Below are 20,702 nucleotides of genomic sequence, written 5' to 3'. Positions count from 1 at the left end.
ACTTTTCTGTTGTTGAGCCATACAGCAAACTTTATTACCTATAAGAGTGTGTTTAAGTGTGTCAGTATGGTGCATGCAGTGCTGTCATACCAGGTTTTTGTGTCATATCAGTCGTTAAACTGGACTGTGGGAGATTTTTCGTCTGTAACCACCTTCTGTTCTTTCCCAATACATAAAAGCAGTCTACTGCTTTGGACATTATTGCAGTTTGGGACTTTCTCAGAGAAGCTACGAAGGATTTGAAGTATTTTTAGCTTGGCATACACGTTATTCCTGTAAATTCATTCCAGATGTGGACTACTGGCTCATATACTTCTGCCACACAATGAAGCCCCAACAAATATTCACAAATGTTGTTGTGAGTTTCCAACCACAGTCTCAGGAATAACAATTTGTGGGCTATTAAACCTTCATAGTTAGGATTGTGCTGCAAAGCTAATTGTGCAGTTTTCTTTGTCAACCTGCGTCATAAGCTTTTTGAATCATTGACTGAGAAGGTACAGACAAGTGACAGATTAAAGGAAAACCAACAAATCCAACAAGTGTTTTGGGGTCACTATGAGAGGCAGAATAGCTTCCATGCACCTTGGGATTGATTCTGCAAGCATCTGGAACGGGAGCTCACTCCCACTAGGATAGCAATGGTTTATTACAGCATACAGGAGATCACTCAGAAGAACTTTGTATTGATTTGCAGTTACTCTTTCCTCTAAGGGTACAAGCAGACCTGAAAAATCCCAGCAAAATACTTCCCTATGGCATAACAGAACGACTGGATCCTATCACTGCAGGTTTTCCTTTAATCTGTCACTTGTCTGTACCTTCTCAGTATTTATTTGAAGTAAAAGAAGAGACAGTCCTGTTCTGCTGCTGCTGTGGTAATGACAAAATTGAAAAGTGCATAATCTACTAAAGATAAAAGAGGTCCATCACAAACAAAAAAAGGGACATATCTGCACCTACAGTTTCGATCGCCTGTGTAGCCAAACTGTCTACTTTTGAACGTGGTGCTTTCTTGCTCAGGCACCAAAAATGAGATGTTTTGTTGTTGTTTGGCTGAAGCGGCCCTTTAAGCCAAGAGCACCAACATCCTCTGCACTCGCCGCCTTGCCGCTGGAGTCATGAGTCATCGTAGTGGTCTGGACACAAGTTATAGTTTAGTAATTTCCAGGCTCAAACTTGGCCGCCCTAGTCGGGCCGAGTCAGGCTCGGCTGAAACAGACAGGGAGCGGTTCCCTCGCTCCTTCAGCACAATGATGCCTTGTGTTACCACCAATAGAACGCCGCTCCGGCGATGATGACGATTGCTCTCTCGCTCTCCTTTTGTTTTTTTCTGGCATCTACTGTATGTCTTGCTTTCTCTGCCTCTCTGACCATCCCTGTCCCCCCTATCCATGGTGTGAAGGATTAGATAATAGGCAGCTTTAGTGTGGGCAGAGAAAAAGAGGTGTCACAGACCTCTCTCATTGCTTCTCTCTCCCTCCCTTCCTCCCTCCATCTTCTCTTTCTCTCTGTTTGTACCATCTGCGCCACGAGGAGCTTGGCACGGCACGATCCATAAATGCCAAGCGGCGTTTATGTTATCTTTTATTGTGCTGTATAAATGTGTGCAAGTGTGATTGGCAGTCTTTTATGCTAAGACGATGTTTACATGTGTGGTATCTCTAAAATGGTTTAGCACTTCCTAAATGTCAAGCTTGTTATCGCGCCTCCTGGAATCGATGATACATTTTCACAGGTTACCTATTTTTCCTCAGCTACAGTGGGTAGTTGGTGACAGCACCTCTGCTGATGTTGACAGATGTTAAGTCCGCCTCCAGTGTGATATTCGATAATTTGACACTTTTAAACATGTAGAGCCACAAAAAGTAGGAGCAATAGATGCCAATTTAAGACAGACAGCTACGCAAAGTTTAGATTACAACTAGTAGAGATAATTGTCTAAATGTTTCTGATTAGCTTTTACTAATGTTATCAATGAAGTAATGCAGATGTAACAGTTAAGTTATGATGACCGCTGCTGAAGATGTGATAAAGAGCAGTTATGACACGATGAGTCAGAATCAGCTGATGATGATGGTCATTGTGTCACATCATTAAAAATAAAAATGAAACAGCTGAAAATGACTCAACTTTGTGATGAAATGCCAGAATTTTTTTGCTGTGTTCACTCCTTTTCTGTTCTATCACATCGAATTCCACGAAAACTAATAATTTCCAGTCATATAAGCCCCTTTTTTCAATGCATAACAGAGCATGTAGGGCTTTGCGATGTACAGTACATGAGTCCAAATCATTTACACAATGTTAACAGATATGTCATGACACTGATTTAGATCATAATATGAAAAATGTAAGCAAAATGACATTTCAAATAGTCTAGATTATGTACAAAACAATGATTTACACACACCGAAATCTTTAAATCCACTTAACTAAAACTTAATTAATTTGTTAAATGATAAAATTCCTTATTTTATCATTTATTTTTGATAAAGTAGAATTCCTTTATAATTTTGAATTGTTTTTACCTGATCGTGTCAATAGCACCCTGCGTGATTTGTGAATTTCTGCATGAAATATTATCCTGCGCTGCAAACATTTTCTTCTATCAAACTTCAGTATTGTTTAAATGTTGTGCTGTCATTTTATGTTGTCTTGATTTAGCTTGCAATCCACTGGAATGAAAAAGAAAACCACAAATGCAAAATGTGAAATCACCAATTGAAGCTCTGTCACTGACAGCTGCTTTAAAAGTGTTTGAAGCTAGATTTTATTGTGTTTCTTCAAAACAGTCAGACTTAACCTGATTAGAAAGACTGTAAAAGATGAAAACATTCAAGAATGACGTTGTGGTTGTTGGGTATTATTCAACTGAGAGTGGTGTGACAGAAGAGAAAGAGAACATGACATACAGTAGTGCAGGCATGAGAATCAGCATGAAACCCCATTTAATGAGAAAATACCCTGTATGTGGTGCACACCTGATACCCAGATGTCCTGAAGCAGTAGAATAATTTGCCTTAGGATATGTGAAATACAAACATTCTCCACATACTTCATGGTGATACATTTAGGGTTCGGTTTCGGACTCATGCTGCGAGCATAACCCAGTTCACAAAAGAGTCCACAGCAGGATGAATTCCCACCTTAAAGAACAAAGCGACTCGCTGAGCGAAGGGAAGAACATTGTCTCTGGATGGAATCACAATCCTGCTGCTTTCTGTTGTGTAAGGAGGAATTTATGTGTAGTGCAGACTATGAGAAAAGCCTTAGTGTCACTGCACACAATTTTAAAAAGTGCTCACCATTCCCTCGATTTAATAAAAACCATTTAAGTCACATTTTATTTGTAGAAAACTGCTTAGAAAAACACCACGGTATATACGATCATTTTAGATTTGGACTAATGGAAGTGTCTTCCTACGTGGATGACAAACTTTTGGCTGCAAAACACAACTTCCTGACTGAACTTAATTTTGGACAGAACTGATATGGGATGCAGATACAAATTACCAGTGACCTCTTCTTCCTTCCCATCTGTCCCTCCCTCGTGGGTCTTTGCATTGCTCTGCTGCAAAAACACACATTTAATAACCACACGTCTCATCTTCTCTTATTTTAAAGCCACAGAGGGAAGAGTGTTACGGCACAATAAATCTCAGGAGGATGGATGGAACCACATTAGGGATTGTAAAGGCAACACAGCCAGCCATAATATGCAGTGAACAAAAAGAACACTTGTTGCTCTGCTTGTTTCAGGCTTCTCTGACTGACACGAACGGTTCAACAGGGTGTGAGAAATTAATGAATCAACTACATGTTGAATGCATTATTGATTAGAGGGCAAACCTTGAGTAAAATATTAAACTTTTGGTACTGAATTCTAATAAGCCCCTTGAAGTTCTAACTAGTCTCCGTATTAATGTTAATAAATCAATGTTATGCGTTAATATAATCCATATTTTAGCTAATGATTCATGGGTACATGATAAGATATTAACTTAAAAAGTGGCTGGGTTGGGTGAGCCACTATTAGTTGAGTCTTTCTAATAAGAGTTATAGATTTCTGTACTAGACAGACATGCGGTATGTTAGAATTTGGAGTTTGGTGATACAGCTGGAAAAATATGACAATAAAAGGTTTCATTTCAGGGAGTACGAACCATTATCGATCATTTTTAATAACCTATTTTTAATAAAGACCAGCAAAACAAAGGTTAATTTGAATGTAATCACTTAGGTGTATTTGTAACCCCAAAACACACAAATAAATATATTTACACACATAAATAAAGATAAAAGAATGATCATACTTTGATACACAATAAAGAAAGCAAGAAAAAAACAGAAGAGCAAAGTAGACTTTATTTTTTCCTGTTTTTTCCTGGCAGTGATGCATTTAGGTGATATTTTCAATGAAGTGTTTGTTGTCGATACATATAGCTTTCATTTTACTGCCCAGGCCAAAGTTAGACCAACAAGTCAGCTGCTTCTTAAACTATAAAGATTCATTGTGTTAGTTAATAGGATAGTTTGAAATCCTGAGACATAGGTTAAACCTTCTGTGTTGGAAGGTAAGATGAGAAGACTGATACTACTTTCATGTTTGTCCTTTAAATATAGCGTTACTGCCCGCAGCCACAGAGTTCAGTTTAGGACTCTACTTAAACTTTGTTTAGCAAAGTGTAAACAAGGGTATTTGATGTTGGACCTGAAAGTACTTCTTGGCTGGAGTTGTAACCTCCAAATTTCTCAGCTGGAAGCTGCTCATAGCACAGAATCCCTCATAAAACAGCACATTTTTACAGCTTTTACGCCTTGATGCATGATATTTAACAGACAGACAAAAGAGCAGCATCAGTCATTTTACCAAAGAATTGTAGCTCCTAAAAATGTCCACTGATTTCTTTCATGAGTTGGAAAATGCTTTGCAGCACTTTTCCAGAGGCCAGAGGTCTAACGGTTCATTGAGCAGTCTGTCTGATGGAATAGATAGCTACAGAAAAACCAAGCATCCTACTGGGGGATGATAAACAGCAGCCAGAATTTCTTTTTTTTTACAACCTGGCAAGCACAAATCTACACCTCTGTCACAAAAACTGTACTTAGATGAAGTTTAAATTACATATGACATCCCAAGTAATGGATTAGGTCCTATTAGGTTTTAGGAGAGGTTAAAACCAGCATGTGGTGTTTGATAAGAGACTATATTTTCTGTGTCAACACCAAAAAACATTGAGAAGTGCCCACTTTAATGATTCCTCATTTGTTCCTGTCTCTTTGCCACACTCCACAATTCTTCTCCCACTAATTGACATTTCAGCGGGATGCTGGCACATGAAGGGAGAGGCGGATGCTCTTCGCTGCTTCTGTTGATATTTATATCTATCTATCGCCATGACAACAGAACAGGAAGCAGGAAGTAGGCAGTGTTCCATTAGAATGGAGCAGAGAGATAACTCTATCCCAGGTTGTGCACACAGATACCATGTCCGTTGCTTTTGTACATATGTGTGCACATGCGTGTGTTTGACATCAGAGGCGACGCGTGCAGACATGGAAACCGCATTCAGAGTTCCAGGTCTCTTTGCAGTTAACCTCTGTGGGTCAAGTCTGTTGGGGGTCGTGGGTATTCTTAGAGCTGGGAGATAACTGCGCTGTCATAAATTCTTTCTCTGCTTGATGGCACGGTTGCACGCCATACAAAATTTCAACCAGCTGGTTCGTGTTGAGCTTCATGGCATTGATATATCATATTTAAAAAAATCCTGTTCATTTTTATTGATGCAAACAGAAGATTAACATTCTGCTTTTTGAATCACATTTGACTTGCAATGTTACAGATACAGCTGTATGGTTGCTAGACAGCTGCATGGCGCTTGAAGGCTAAATACAAGAGATACAAGTGCAATAAAAGTGGAAATATTACAAAATTCTCTGTACAGCTGTTGCTTTAGCCCTCCTGTTGTCCTCATTTACGGGCACCAAAAAATATTGTTTCCTTGTCTGAAAAAAATCCAAAAATTCAGCAAAAAAATTCCCCAAATTTCTCAAAATTTGCAAAACCTTCAGGAAGAAATTCCAATAATTCCTTAAAAGTTTCCCTTAAGAGTTTTTTTTTTTTTTTTTTTTAAATCCCCCAAATTTGGCAAGAAAATTCTTGTAAATATTTTCAAAAAAATTTGGAAAAATCTTCCAAAAAAAATCCTAAAAATATCTAAAATGATTACATATATATTTGTAAAACTTCTAATATTTCTTTCAGAACCTTCACAAAGAAATCAACCAAAATCCAGCGAATTTCACTGGATTTTGGTTGTTTTTTTCGTGTGAATGTTCTTAAAGAAACATTTTTAACATTTCTTTTTTCCACCAAAAAATGTTCAAAGATTTCCCAACAACGTTGAAAATGTGGACATCAGAAGTTTCACTGGGAAAATGTATATTTTTTCCCACATTTTGAAACGGGTCAATTTTGACCCGCAGGACGATACGAGGGTTAAACGTGTGGATTTGATGAGTTTGCCAAAGTTGCAGTTACATAAAATCAGTGTTTTTGGTGCAGAGCTGCAGCTTTCTAATGGTTCTGAAGTGACTGCTGGATGACATGTAGTGTTAACTGGCTGCATTTCAGTCACTATTTAATACTTGTGTCCAATAGAACAGGTCAGCCTTATATCAATTTTGATGTTTTCACAATTATTAGATCGTCATGAGACATCAGCGGGCAACATTTACTCTGAAGACTAGGCTATGTATGTTTTGTAGATGTCACACCATTCTTAGCTGTGTGCAACATCTCCTCCCACACAGCTGTCCTGTACAAAATGTGACAATGCAGTCTGAGCTCTTTATAGCCAGTGCTGACTCAGTCATCGACAAACATACTTTGCATAGGAATGGGAATTATAAAAAGTCTCCTAAAGATCCCATCTGTTAAACATCTAATTTTTTGCCTTGTCAGTATGCCCATATGGTGTTTTTTTTCATCTGCTTGAAGACATATTATAAGTGAAATAAGCAGTCATGGTTGACCATTTCTTCTAGAGTTTCGTATGTAACAAACCTAAGGAACCAATCCAGTCAACTTGCAGGTTAGAGCTTCCGATATCATTATTTAACTTTTTTATATGACTTTATTACTCCAGTACAACTTCCAACTTCACGTTTTGTATTATAGTGTATGAGTAGGGTTGTAGGCGAGCTGGTGTGCTTGAGCTGCAGTGAGTGGAGATAAGGGTTGGGCACCCGTTTCATAAGCTTCATCATGATCCATCATTCCCCGACATATGAGTCAGGAGGGACCTCTTCCACCTTCTAGCAGGCTCAGTAGATAATTATCACCCCATTTAATGCTGCTCTGTTATTATATATCATTATATTTTCACTGAAATGTGATTTTTAATTTCAGTTTCACTTGTTGTTCTCACTGTGTGAGAACTGAATCTATCTTTAAAGATAGTTTGGGTTAAAACACACCCTGTTGCTAAATTTACCACGTTAGAAAGCTCCACTTTTTCCACAAGAAATACTGCATGCACTTATTGCATAATCACAGCATGTTACATACATTATCTGGGTTACTTTCTGTTTATCAGTTATTAGATCTTATGATAACAAGCCTTCTGGCTGGCTAGGAAGTCCCAACTGTCCCATATGTATTGTATTAATGTGTGATGATAATGGTCATTTAATGGTCTGATAACAGTTGAATCAGGTGGGCAGGAACTTTATAGAAGAGGCAGTGGTGTAGAGTTACACTTCAGCTGTTTTTGTAGAGATTATTTTCACGGAAAAGCTTAAAAAATATGTAACTGATACTCAGGAAGGAGCTTTTGGCGGTTTAATTAGCTACCACACACCTGAATACTTACGCAAATGATATTAGCATTCAGTAACAACAGCAAAAAACAGAAGCAATGATTGGATGAATGAGAAGAATAAATAGTTTCACAGGGACAACTGGAAGCAGGCAGACATGCAGTGACTGCAGACAGCTGGTGACTCTTCTGACTGTGTGAGCATGTTGGATCTTGTTCAGTGGAGCAGGAATGTTTACTGTCAAGCTGTTATCTGTTGGTGTACGTGCTCATGTGTTATTTACTTATCAAGAACAGTTTTAGCTCCAAACAGAAGAATTTAGCACTTCGCAGGCAAAGGACGTTTCATCCTTGTTACTTGGGTTTCACATTAATGTTAAACATTGACACACACACAGTGACATTATTGCCAGCTTATGCAAACCTAGACAGTCTAGTCTGGGGGAGTTTGATGTCTTTTGCCGTCATTACACTCAAGCAACAGTTGACTTTAGTCTTTTTTCGATGTGAATGTGTTTGGGTGTTGCTTCTACTGGTACCTGCTTCAGTGTTGAAATCTAATGAATCACCAAAACCTCACCCTTAGATGCTGATTCATCCTAAAAAGAAAAGAGACACTGCCCTGTTTTTTTCTCCATTTGTTGTTTTCCCTCAAAATAGTGACAGTTTTCTCTTAAAGGTTCCACTTCTAATATTTCACACAACAATTTATCACTTCTAGATGCATCGAAATCCTTCAGATTGTTGCTGTCTGTAAAAGTTTAGGTCGCATTTCTGTCCTGTTCGCATATTTGTTTAATTAATGGCTGTTTTCTGTCTGCTTTTTATCAAAATGTCGTCAGATGTTTACATATTTAAGCAACTTCTGCTCTTCTTTTCATGTTTTTGCATATATTTTGGAACACTCTGAACTGGGATTAGATAGCAAAGGGGGCTTCTCTTCTCTCCTTGTAAACACCCAGTTTACTTTGTACATTTCCCACTCCTGACTGAATCTGTTTAGCTGGATCCTCTTGAGGAATGTTAATCGCGTTCTAGTCAAGCTCATTTTAAAAACAGTGTTTTGTATTTGCATTTTTTTGTGGACCGATTTGTTTTACAACCAGCTAGAAATACAGCAGGCTGCTTTTTCCCCCAAAAGAATTAAGATGAAAAGGAGAGCTGCACACTGATCTACTGTATTGAACTTTCTCTTCAGTCTCTGCTGAGTCAACTTTCCTTTTTCTTCCCTTTTCTTTCTTCCCATCTCTTTTTCTTCTTTCGCTCACCCAGACTGAAAGGAGGTTTGTCAGGGGTAGTCTCGGATGACTAAGCATGCAGTTCAGTGCTATTGTATGTGGGTGTTCCTCTTTGTCAAGTTTTTTTTCCTAAAAAGCGCCTTTAAAGCTCAGAAACACAGATCATGGATTCAGATACTCTTGAAATGAAACAGGAGTGAAGCAAACACATGAGAAGTGTTTGTAACTGGTTTAACAGGTTGTGGTGCCTTAACCCTGCAAGACCCAAATATAGGGGAAAAAAAGAGCAAAAAAAAAAAAAAAAAAGATTTGTATATATGTAACTAAAAATATATAAGTAAGACTAATATATAAACCCAAATATGGAAGAAAATTAGCAAAAAAAAAAATATATATAAAACAAATATAGGGCTGCACAGTGGTGTAGTGGTTAGCACTTTCGCCTTGCAGCAAGAAGGTCCCTGGTTCGCGTCCCGGCTTTCCCGGGATCTTTCTGCATGGAGTTTGCATGTTCTCCCTGTGCATGCGTGGGTTTTCTCCGGGTACTCCGGCTTCCTCCCACAGTCCAAAAATATGCTGAGGTTAATTGATCATTCTAAATTGCCCGTAGGTGTGAATGTGAGAGTGCTTGTTTGTCTTTGTATGTGGCCCTGCGACAGACTGGTGACCTGTCCAGGGTGTCCCCTGCCTTCGCCCGAGTCAGCTGGGATAGACTCCAGCCCCCCCCGCGACCCTAGTGAGGATTAAGCGGTGTATAGATAATGGATGGATGGATAAAACAAATATAGAAAAAGATTAACAAAAATAATACACATGTATATATATTTTAAAAAATAAAACTGATGTTGAATTTCTGCAACAGTGGGCTTTACAGGGTTGAAGTATTGTTTATTATTCAAAATTGAGCCAAAGTTCTGAACACTGATGCATAGGGAAACTAAAATACAGAACTAAGCACAGTTTAACCACACTTCTCTGAGTCTTCTCAGTGTAAACATTTACTCAACACGACCTGCTGTACAGTAGCCCACCGCGCTGTATGTTAATATCTATCTGTGTTTACAATATTTGTTTAAAGATGCAGAATGAAGGTTTTTAATTATAGAGCTGTAACGTATTGTAAATGTTGTATTATTATTATATACTGTAATGCCAATGAATAAGGAAGGAGAGGTCTAAACTTAAACTGCAGTTAGGCAATATTTGATAGAAAAGAGAAAAACACGGCAGGAAATCAACTTATGGATGTAAGAAGTCACTTTAATCTCAGTACGTTTTCAGTTTTTGTGCTTGTCACCAATAAAATGTCAAATAATCTACAGAATGCTTTGTCAGAGTTTTATTCGCTTTAATATTTTTGCCAGATTTTTAAGTTACCTTTGATAATTTTGTGTATTTAATTTTGTTTATTTAAGGTAGCTTTACAGGGAAGCATGTAAAAAACCAAAAAACTCTACATTTAAAGAGTAAACGTTAAGTTTTTTGAGTTTTTTGTGTAATGTATTGCAGTGACACACAACTTACGGGTACCTGTTGGCCTGCAAACCATTTTCTAACTCACAATGAAAATGGATTTTCCTCTGTTTGTTTACTGTGTATAGCAAATGTTCAGCAATGTCCCTTGGCTGTTACTTAGTTCATTTGGAAATAAGTAATATCAAAGGAAGTTGAGTCATGCGTATTTATTTTATCTGATGAATATTGTTTTGTTTATTAACTCGCCTCTGGCCTCCTGTCATTTTGCGAAAGGGCGCCACAGGAAAAGCAAGTTGGGTATTTCTCCTGTGTGATATTGTTGCAGGAAATTAGATGCATGCAAAGCTTTGTGTGAAACAGGCTATAATCAGAACAACTTCAAAGTCAAAGAAGTTCTCTTACTTTTTGCACTAGTGAAAACACATTTATTTAACATTTTTTTAAAGAAAACTCCTAATATGCTTGTTGTATCTGATTTTATTTATATATGTGTGTGTGTGTGTGTGTGTGTGTGTGTGTGTGTGTGTGTGTGTGTGTGTGTGTGTGTGTGTGTGTGTGTATATATATATGTGTGTGTGTGCGTGTATATATGTGTGTGTGTGTGTGTGTGTGTGTGTGTGTGTGTGTATATGTGTGTGTGTGTGTGTGTGTGTGTGTGTGTGTGTGTGTGTGTGTGTGTGTGTGTGTGTGTGTGTGTTTAGATGATTAAACTTGAATTGAACAATTGTCTCTATTTATTAAATAAAAAGGAAATATTTGAGAAATTAGGATGAAGTTATGAATGCATTTTAACATACATTCATGCAAAAAATAAAATTACTTAAAAAATGTAAATTTAAAAAAAATCTAGAAAATTAGATCTTTCATCAAATTACAGATATAATTATCTATTTATTTATTTTTTGGAGCTTGGTAGAAAAAAATGGCACATTTTTCCAGTTGCAGAAGCTCAGTTACATAACAACTCGTTACACTCATTATTAAATGTCTAATATGGATAGGGTGGAGGGTATCAGCTGATTTTTTTTTTTTTTTAATTTCCTCTGTTGTGTGTATCGGTAATAATCGCCTGACTTCCAGTCCAGAATGTCTCTGAAGTCACAAACCACAGCAATGACTGCCTCATGTTTTAACTGGCACTGATTTCCACACAGACTTAAATACATTTATAATGAGCTGTCTGAAGTGGAGGGGTGGGTTGGGGTGATTGACAGTAATGGTTGTTTGTTCCGTTTGATGTTCCTCAGACTGAATTTGTGGAAGTGGTTCTCTAAGTAAATCGTGTTTAAAGAGTTGCATCCAGGCCTGATATGATGTTAGAGAGACAAATTGTGCACAATCTTGGAACTGTTTTTTTTTAGCTGTATTGTTTAAAAAAATGGAAAAGTCCTATGAGGGAAAAAAATCTGTTCAGTTTGACTTACCTACTAAGTAGATACACAACTATGGGCATGAAAAGCAGTCATTTTATGCACCACCTGCCTGATAAATCCTGAGTATGACATAAATTTGATTTGTGACTATAACTATAAAACAGCCAACACATGATATGCTCATGATAAATCCTCTCTGTCACCTGATTTTCAGTTGAAAATGTTTAATTTTAGTCTTGCCGGGATTTTAATGGTGATGAAACTTTCTTAGGAGGAATTTAAACACTTTCACTTCTGGTTTAATGTAAGTGGCACTCTTTACTCTTGTCTTAAATCAGGTGTCCTCAAAGGAGCATCCCTTATCCTTTAGATGGTGGTGGACTCTTGTGTCTTATCTCTTGTGTTGTTCCAGGAGCTTGTGGAGCTGTTGTTTAGTTCAGCTGCCTTCTGCTGAAGGTCCTAGGATTACCATGACCTACATGTCTAAGAATCTGCACAGACATAGGTTTAAATTTAGATATTTTCACGATAGTGTTCTTACAGCTGTGTCTACAGTATACAGAAATGTCTATTTTTGGGCATGTTTTAGCCAAACAGCCTGCATGGTTTGTGGTCCTTATGTGACTTGAAGAAGACGACTGGAAGGTTAAAAGTCAGATGACCGTCCCCTCTCTGTAGGAGCATATGTGCACTCAGGAAGTGGTCAGATTGCTCACAACAACATTAACGATCATCTCTTCCCTCTTCTAGGTGCCCCCTGCTCTGGGGTTTGACTGCTAAGCATGCTGGGTAAACCTCAGCCAACTACCAGTAGGCTTGACCTGGTGAACTCTGACTTTTCTGACGCCACATCGGCCTCAGACGAACACGACGGTATCGACATGGCCGACCTCGTGGAAAGCCTGGATGCCCGAGAGCTGGACCTCGGAGAGGGAGAGGAGATCGACTATGATGGAAACTGCTTAGGTATGCATGTCTTTTTTTTTGCCTTATTTGTCTCTCTTTAATACTACAACCTCACAATCATTTCTCCCAAAAGCAAGATGACAAGTAAAAGAAAATACGACCATAAACTAAACAAATAACCATGAAAAATACACTTGTATTGTATATGTGATCACTCAAACTGAGCAAGGCACTCAATTATTTCCATCGTAAGCAGTTGAGTTGATAAGATTATGCGAGCTCCTCAGAAGAGTAAACTTGAATGGAATGTAACTTGTCAGATCGTGAACTCGATTCATCATTCATAAGCAAATTTATATGGTCACATGAGGCCAAAGCAATTAGTCCATGACTGTCCTCTTGGGTTTGTTCCCAGAATCTTTGGGAAATGAAGAAGTAGCAGAGCCAGGCTAATAGAAAGTGAGCTCACATTGTCTGACCATATGGAAATTGTACAAGAAAGAAAAGATTTCAACTGAATGCACAAAGCTTCCAAACTGCTATCCAGCAGTCCAAGAGCATGAGGGTGGGTGTTTCCTTTATGTAATTTAGATCCCCACATACTTTACCGGAGAAGAAACAGAAACATTTGCCCTAACGCTGCAAACTCGCAAAGCACAAGAAGCTTGAACAAAGGCCGATTTTTCAGCAATACATCCTACTCGCTCCTAAGCAGCCTGAGTAACTCCTACGTGTACAAACAGAAATGAAAAAATTCACGCTAACTGCCAGCCTCGGTCTCTGTTCCTAGGGGACAGTCGTATCCCATTTTCAGCGGTGTATGCCACAGTGGGTTTTAAGGAGGCCAATGCTAAGGTCTACCTCCCCACTGTGCCCATTACTGCCCGGATCCTGGAGGTGGAGAGGTTCACCACTGCACAGGACCGCTTCAACTTGTCACACCACAGGAGTGTCAACAAGGTACTGCACATGCACCTATCCAATTACAAACACACTATATTTGGTATTCATGACCCAGTTTACCACTCTTATGGTTTATATAAGGGCAATGTCTCACAAAGATTGAGCTATTTTTTCCTACCCTCCCTTGCATTTGCAATTTCTGCTACCCTGGATAAATAAAGTATCTTAAAAGTTATTGTTTTTTCATTATAAAATCCTTTTCATGAAGTGGCCAAAATCTGCCGCCCTGAGAGATAATAATCTGGTGCTTGTGTGTCTGTAGTCTCTGCCAGCGGTGTTTAAGATTGAGCTGAAGCATGGAGAATTTACCTGGGTGGTTAAGAGGAAGGAGAAACATTTCCTGGAGCTGCACAGAGAGCTGAGGACGTACAAGACCTTCATGAGGATACCACTGCCATCACGCAGGTTAGCATTTGCACACACACAGACATGTACAGAAACCAAAAACACAAGCTTACATGTGCACATACACACTTGTTTTTGCTATATTGTACCAGCTTACAGTCTCCGTAAAAATATTCAACCCCTTTGGAAGTTTTGCCCTTTTATTTAAAATGAAATTGTGGTCAATGTAAGTTGGCCTTTTGATAAGGATTAACAGATAAAGACTCTGTCCTGTCAAAGTGAAAACTGATTTTGATTATGTCATTAAAAATATAGCCAGCTGGTGCTAGAATTAGTAAGATGGAGATCACCTGAGTGCAGTGAATGTGTTTAGGTAATTGTAGTATACAAACACCTGTATAGAAGTCCAATCAGTGGTAAATCAGCAATCCAGCTATAACTACACCATGAAAACAAAGGAAAACTCCAAGCAAATCTGTTAAAAGGTTATTGAAAAGCATAAGTCAGGGAATGGATATAAGAAAATGTCAAAGTTACTGAATATTCATTGGACAACAGTTAAATCCATCATTAAGAAATGGAGGGAATATGGAACATCCACCTATAGCATGGCGTCTTAAATAACTGAGTAGGAAAGAAACTCTGAGGGAGGCCACCAAAATACCTATGATTCCTTCAAAGGAGGAATCATAGGTATACAAGCTTTAGTGGCTAAGATTGGAGAGACAACAGCTGATGCCTGTTCTTTGCCAGCCAGAGCTTTATGGGAGAGTGGCAAATAAAAAGCCACTTTGAAAAAAGCTTTCGACTACAGTTTGCAACACAGCAAATCAGACAAGACATGGTGTCTGGTGGACACCAAACTATGCACATCATCACGAACACAACACCCTACTGCGAGGCATGGCGGTGGTAGTATCTGTATATGGGGATACTTCTCTGCAGGAGGCGCTGGAAGGCTTACACAGCAGAGGGTAAAATCAATGCAGAAAAGTATTAGAAATTCCCGGAGGACACCTTGATGCATTGCACAGTAGAGCTGCGACTTGGCAGAAGATTTGTTTTTTCCAGCAAGAAAATAACCCGAAGCGTAAAGCCAAAGCTAGGCAGAAATGGTTCAAAGGCAAGAAGATGAATGTTTTGGAGTGGCAAAGTCACAGCCCAGACCTCAGTCCAACTGAGAATTTGTAGGTGGACTTTAAATGGACTGTTCATCGAGATTCCCATACAACCTGACAGGTCATAAGCAATTTTTCAAAGAAGAATGGGTTACAGCTGAGACCTATTCACACAGGCTCAATGCTGAAATTGACAAAGATGCATCTACTAAATACTAGCTCAAAGGGGGTCAATACTTATGCAATCACTTACTTTACATTTTATAATTTTAATTATGTGACATTACTTCATAGAAATCTGTGTTTCACTTTGGCATGAAAGAGTCTTTTTTAAAGAGTGTATTCTTATTAAAGAAACTCAGTCAAACTGACCATGAGGGAGTGAATACTTTATAAAGGCTGTGTACATTCCATTGCTGAAGAGTTACTCTAAATGTAACCAAAAGGCAAGCTTTGATACTAGAACTTAATGGTTTCCTCTCAGTGTTTTGTCCCAAAACGGGAGATGAGGCTCAATGTGGCACAAGTATACACTTGGCATAAGAGTCATGCCTGTATAATTAACATAGCATTTAAAGAACAGTGTGGGCGACCTGATAGCCAAGTGGGTAAGACATATATCCCAAGTAGCGACTCATCAGTTTGAATCTTGACCAGCTGGATCATTTACTGTGTGTCATTCCACAGCTCTATTACCTCACATTTCTTTCTCGCAATAGATTCTCTCATAAGTGACCACTGCATGTGAAACTAGAGCTAACAGACGATTATCTCAGCTTGGCGTTGAGACTAAACACAGAGGGGCAACAGCCAGCATGGCTTTATCCAAAGTTTTTAAAAAATCAGCCCACTGTCACATCTAAATTTTATTTAATTTATTGAAATTAAAATCCAATCACAATGAGAGATGTAAAAACAGCAGGGAGATCTGCTTATAGTGGTGGGTGGATTTAAAAAAAAAATAAATTTTAATACTCGGCTTTTCCCTGATTTCAGATGTTCAGAAATGAACATCTATAGCTTCATATTTATCACATAAACATCTTGACTTTCTCATCTACATCTTGGCAAGAAAACGAATAAGCGAAATAAGCTCATATCCCAAATTGTCTATAAATGTCAAAGTATTCTTTCAGTGGCACTGACAGTATTTGTCTGCGACCTTTTGGAGTTTATGAACCTTTTTTATTCCGTACTGTACCACGATTAATGGCACTGTGACATTTCAATTAGCTCTTCTTGTTTTTTTTTTTCCTTTCTCATTTCTTTTTCTGTTTTATTTGCTTCCCTTTATTAGTCTCTCTTATTCTCTCTCCGGTGCTGTGCTCACTTGAAAATTGTGGAATGCTGCACTTGGATTTTAATAGGATTTGGTTTGCCAAACTGTATTTCTCTCTGTGTGTCCATCAGGCAGTCTTTATTTAGTTGTATTTTTATAGACGTTGGTACATGATGCATTGGATTGCTGTGGTAGTTTCATAAAATGGACAGCTTTTAATAAAAAAGAACAATGACCACAACAAATGTATAATTGCCTCCCTGTTTTTAGATAAGTAAATGTCAGTTTTCTTCCTCTGCGTTCCTGGTTGATGTGCGATAACACAGCAGTGAGCCAACCTTCTGTCAGTTTTGTCAAGCTCTTGCATTTGCCTGTGTAAATATCTGCTGACAGGAAGATACACAGAAAAATATGATTCTGAGCAGCTGCTGAAATTGTTTTTTGTTGTTTTTTTTTTTTCTTTTAGCTTTAGGCTATGGTCAAACTTTTACAAAGATTCGATCACTGCACGATTTGAAGAAGTGCTCCCTAGAAACGCATCTTCAAATAGCTTGTACTGCTAAATCCATCATTTTAATGTCGTCCCTCTTGTTTTGCAGCCACACGGTGAGGCGAAGGACGGTGAGGAAGAGCGAGGTGAGGGAGATGCCCTCCCTGCCCAGGGGGGGAGGAGACGAGCTGGTGCGAGATGAGCAGGTTTCCAGCAGGAGGGTACGTTGCTGTGTTGGTAGCCTTTTCTGCTTGTTTTTCCCGGTTTGGAAGAATTGACTCCTGCCACATCTCAACTTTATTGCAAGGAGCTCTCCTGGCACTCGCTTGTTGCCATGGCACTTAACTCCTTTGCCAGTATCCTCTAAAACACTCTCTCTCTCACAGTGTGTGTGCATGTGTGTTTCTAATGCATGGATTTTGTCATTAAAACACTCACAGTGGCCAAATATAGTGTATGTGTTTCTACAGAGACAATTAGAAGACTATTTGAACAAGCTGCTGAGGATGGCCATGTACCGCAAATATCATCACACTGTGAGTAATCATACTAAGCACCGCAAGCTTGACACTCAAATGTACCCTCATAATGACTATTTGTCAAATATGTTTCAAGTTTGTGCTAATTTATGTTCATTCTACATTTGTGTCAACCACTGTAGATATTTGAGATCCACTGTAGAAGTGAATAATTAGCATGGTTTTCTTATATTTTACAATGTTTTGCCCTCATTGTGGATGTTGAATGTTGACACAGATCATAATGTGTGTACACAAAACCCTGCATCTGTTAATGGTGACATGCAAAAGGAATTGAAGCTTATTATTACTGCTTGTTCAAGCAGTAAGAGTCTGTAAAATGTCTTAAATTAAAGTACAGCCAGCACAAGACGCCATTTTTAAATTACATATAAAAGTTGTATTGCTTTTTTGGTATTTTTGTTGGATTTTGACAATATATGTACGTATATTACATATAATATATTTGCCTTTCCAGCTTCATCTGGTATTTTCCATTTTGAAAAACTCCTCTCTAGCCAAAGTACGCCTTACTGAAACACTTTGCGCTAGTTTTTCCTCAAATTTGGAGACCAATTCTTAAAAAATTGCAATATATGCTATAAAAGTGTGAACTATTTTACCATTTACCACATATTTATACTGTATATCTTACTTTACTGGTGGAATCAGCCCTTCCTTAAACAGACCATTGCTGCAGCATTATGCCAGCTAAGTACTAACATTAAGCTTTATTTTGATGGTTTTTAAGTTAATATCTGAGTTTACAACACTCAGTTCAGGATGAATCACTTTACCTCCAGGTGTGTGAACCTAACAGTTGCCTGCTCTACGTGTCCATGTGTGCAGTATATTTCACAGTTTGTGCTGTGTCTGCACAAGAACCGCTGTGTGAAGCTTCTCTTCGTTTCTTCCCATCTATTCTCAGATGGAGTTCATTGACGTCAGCCAGCTGTCTTTCATTCATGACTTGGGACCCAAAGGACTGTGAGCATTTTCTCTTTGTCAAATGCTTTTTTGTTTTCCATCCTGTATCCTGAATATCAGGGTCAAAATCCCAAAAGCAGTTCTTAAATTTCCAAATTTCAATAATATGCTCTCCTTACACCCCATAATACAGGTTTTATAGATTATTAAACTGTGTTTTCTGTCTCTTCAGGGAAGGGATGATCCACAAGCGCTCAGGTGGACACCGGATCCCTGGAATGAATTGTTGTGGTCACAGCCAGGCCTGCTATCGCTGGTCCAAGCGGTGTGTTAATGTTGCTTTTTCCCTTTATTTATTTTTGTCTTTTCAGTTTATTTCTCTCAGTGCAGCTTTTATTCTTCCTCCCACTGTTTTAGTTGCCATGCTAACATAAAGCATACCACTGCTCCTGACTCATTTTTCTTCTTGTAATTAAATTTGTTTTGCTCATTAGACAAATTAATGGAACCCCTTAATGTCTTGTGGTAACAGAAACACACGAAGACGAACTGGCATTGCTTTTTAGTTTCTCAAACTGGCAAACTTGCATAAAATGTGGGAGTGATGGATTTCATGTACAAAAGATTTTGAACATTCACACTCAAATTCCTGGCAGGAATCTGTCAAAGTGTGGGTGTCAAAGTACAGTGACCATTCATTGCATATTTCAACACAAAATTATCACATCTTAATAAGCAGTAGATTTGACTATTATGTTATATTTTCCCATTTTTTGCAGGTTACTAACAAAAATGTTACTAGTAACAAAATCTACAGCCCACCTGTGCTCCCTGCTCTCTTTATCTGTCTGCCCGCTTCTTTCTCTTCCTGTTTATCGCAGCCAAATTATTATGTGAGCGGTTTATATTGTTGTTTTCTGAAGACAACACAAAAAAATCCCACACGTTTGAAACGCTCAGCCCATCCACCTACATCCCCATGATGATTTTCTTCCTACACCCTTTTCTTAAACAAGAAATATAAGAAATGGTGCATAGAAATCAGTCGAGAGCCGCTCGTAAATCCTTTTTGATGATATGAAAATGTGAACGATACTGTGTGTGTGTGCTGCAGCTGGCTGGTGGTGAAAGACTCGTTCTTGCTGTACATGAAGCCAGACTCCGGAGCGATTTCCTTCGTCCTGCTGGTGGATAAAGAGTTCAGCATCAAGATGGACTCCAAAGACACAGAAACCAAACATGGAGTCCGCATTGACAGCCTCTCAAGGTTATATTTTTAAGCGTGTATGTGTATGTGTATGGTTGAACATTGGAACTTTTATCCACAAGGACTGATTACACATTTTGAGTAAAGCCTTACAGTGATTCTCAGGTTAATACTGCTTAACCACCATTTAAAAAGAGAATCTTCCCTTTTTCACCATGTTAGGTAAAGTCCGTTTGTGATATTGAAAATCATATTCAGACAGTTCTTTTGTGATGAGATGGTGCTTTTTCCTTAATCAACTTCAGTTAGTCTCACAGTAAAAGCAAAAGGCCTTTCAAAAGACTTTTTACAACCTGCCAGCAGCAGGCCTAAACTTGTTTCCCTTTTTCCAATCTGTGGTCCAAGAAAAAGAAAAACATTCTGAAAAATCATCAGTGGGGTCAAAAACCACAGATTTACTACTTCTGGTAGCTTCTTTTCATTCCAGACTCATTCTTTATTTTATTTTAGGAATCATGACAAAGCTTTCTTATCTCACAAAAGGAAAAGACAAATGCCTTCTCTGACAGACGGATGTGTGTGTGTGTTTCTTTTTTATGAGGTCAAATGTACAGTTATGTTTTTCTGTTTTTTTGGATGTGATTCAATCCTGTACCGTTTAACACCCTGAACCCAAAATCTAAACCCAAAACTCACCTTTGTGTTTGCAAGGCGTGTTATCTTTTTATAAAAATTAACAAAATTACACCATTTATCACAGCCAGAAACTGTGAAAACTAAAAAAACTTTAAATGTTTTTTGAACATATCACATGTGACGTATGGTTCCAAATCTGAGCCTAAGATTGAACTCATAATCAAAATCACTTTTTTCAGCATGTCTCATTCAAAATGTTACCAAAAATCCACAGTTTGCATTGAAGAGATTCTGTAAAAAACAAAAAATTCTCTGCTACTCAGAACAAACGTGAAGCTAAGCTTCACTCAGCTGCAACCAACGGTTATGTCACAAAAATTCAAGGAATTTTAGGCTGAACTGC

At 38.3% G+C, this 20,702-nt stretch overlaps 1 protein-coding gene across 2 annotated transcripts in view; it reads left to right on the top strand.

The window, feature by feature from the left end:
• pld1a (phospholipase D1a) overlaps positions 1 to 20,702 on the top strand; it is a 43,141-nt gene that overhangs the window by 2,173 nt on the left and 20,266 nt on the right. For both annotated transcript variants that reach the window (XM_023271931.3, XM_023271939.3), the window contains exons 2-9: positions 12,661 to 12,876; positions 13,607 to 13,776; positions 14,042 to 14,184; positions 17,121 to 17,232; positions 17,482 to 17,547; positions 18,458 to 18,516; positions 18,689 to 18,781; positions 19,571 to 19,723. In XM_023271931.3, coding sequence (XP_023127699.2) covers positions 12,693 to 12,876; positions 13,607 to 13,776; positions 14,042 to 14,184; positions 17,121 to 17,232; positions 17,482 to 17,547; positions 18,458 to 18,516; positions 18,689 to 18,781; positions 19,571 to 19,723 — 980 coding nt within the window. In that variant the 5' untranslated portion in view covers positions 12,661 to 12,692. The remainder of the gene's footprint in view (positions 1 to 12,660; positions 12,877 to 13,606; positions 13,777 to 14,041; positions 14,185 to 17,120; positions 17,233 to 17,481; positions 17,548 to 18,457; positions 18,517 to 18,688; positions 18,782 to 19,570; positions 19,724 to 20,702) is intronic.

Source organism: Amphiprion ocellaris, chromosome 20, assembly GCF_022539595.1.
Source record: "Amphiprion ocellaris isolate individual 3 ecotype Okinawa chromosome 20, ASM2253959v1, whole genome shotgun sequence".
In the NCBI taxonomy this organism is placed as follows: domain Eukaryota; kingdom Metazoa; phylum Chordata; class Actinopteri; family Pomacentridae; genus Amphiprion; species Amphiprion ocellaris.
The sequence above is the reverse complement of the archived record's forward strand: the minus strand, read 5'-3'. Positions and strand labels throughout refer to the sequence as shown.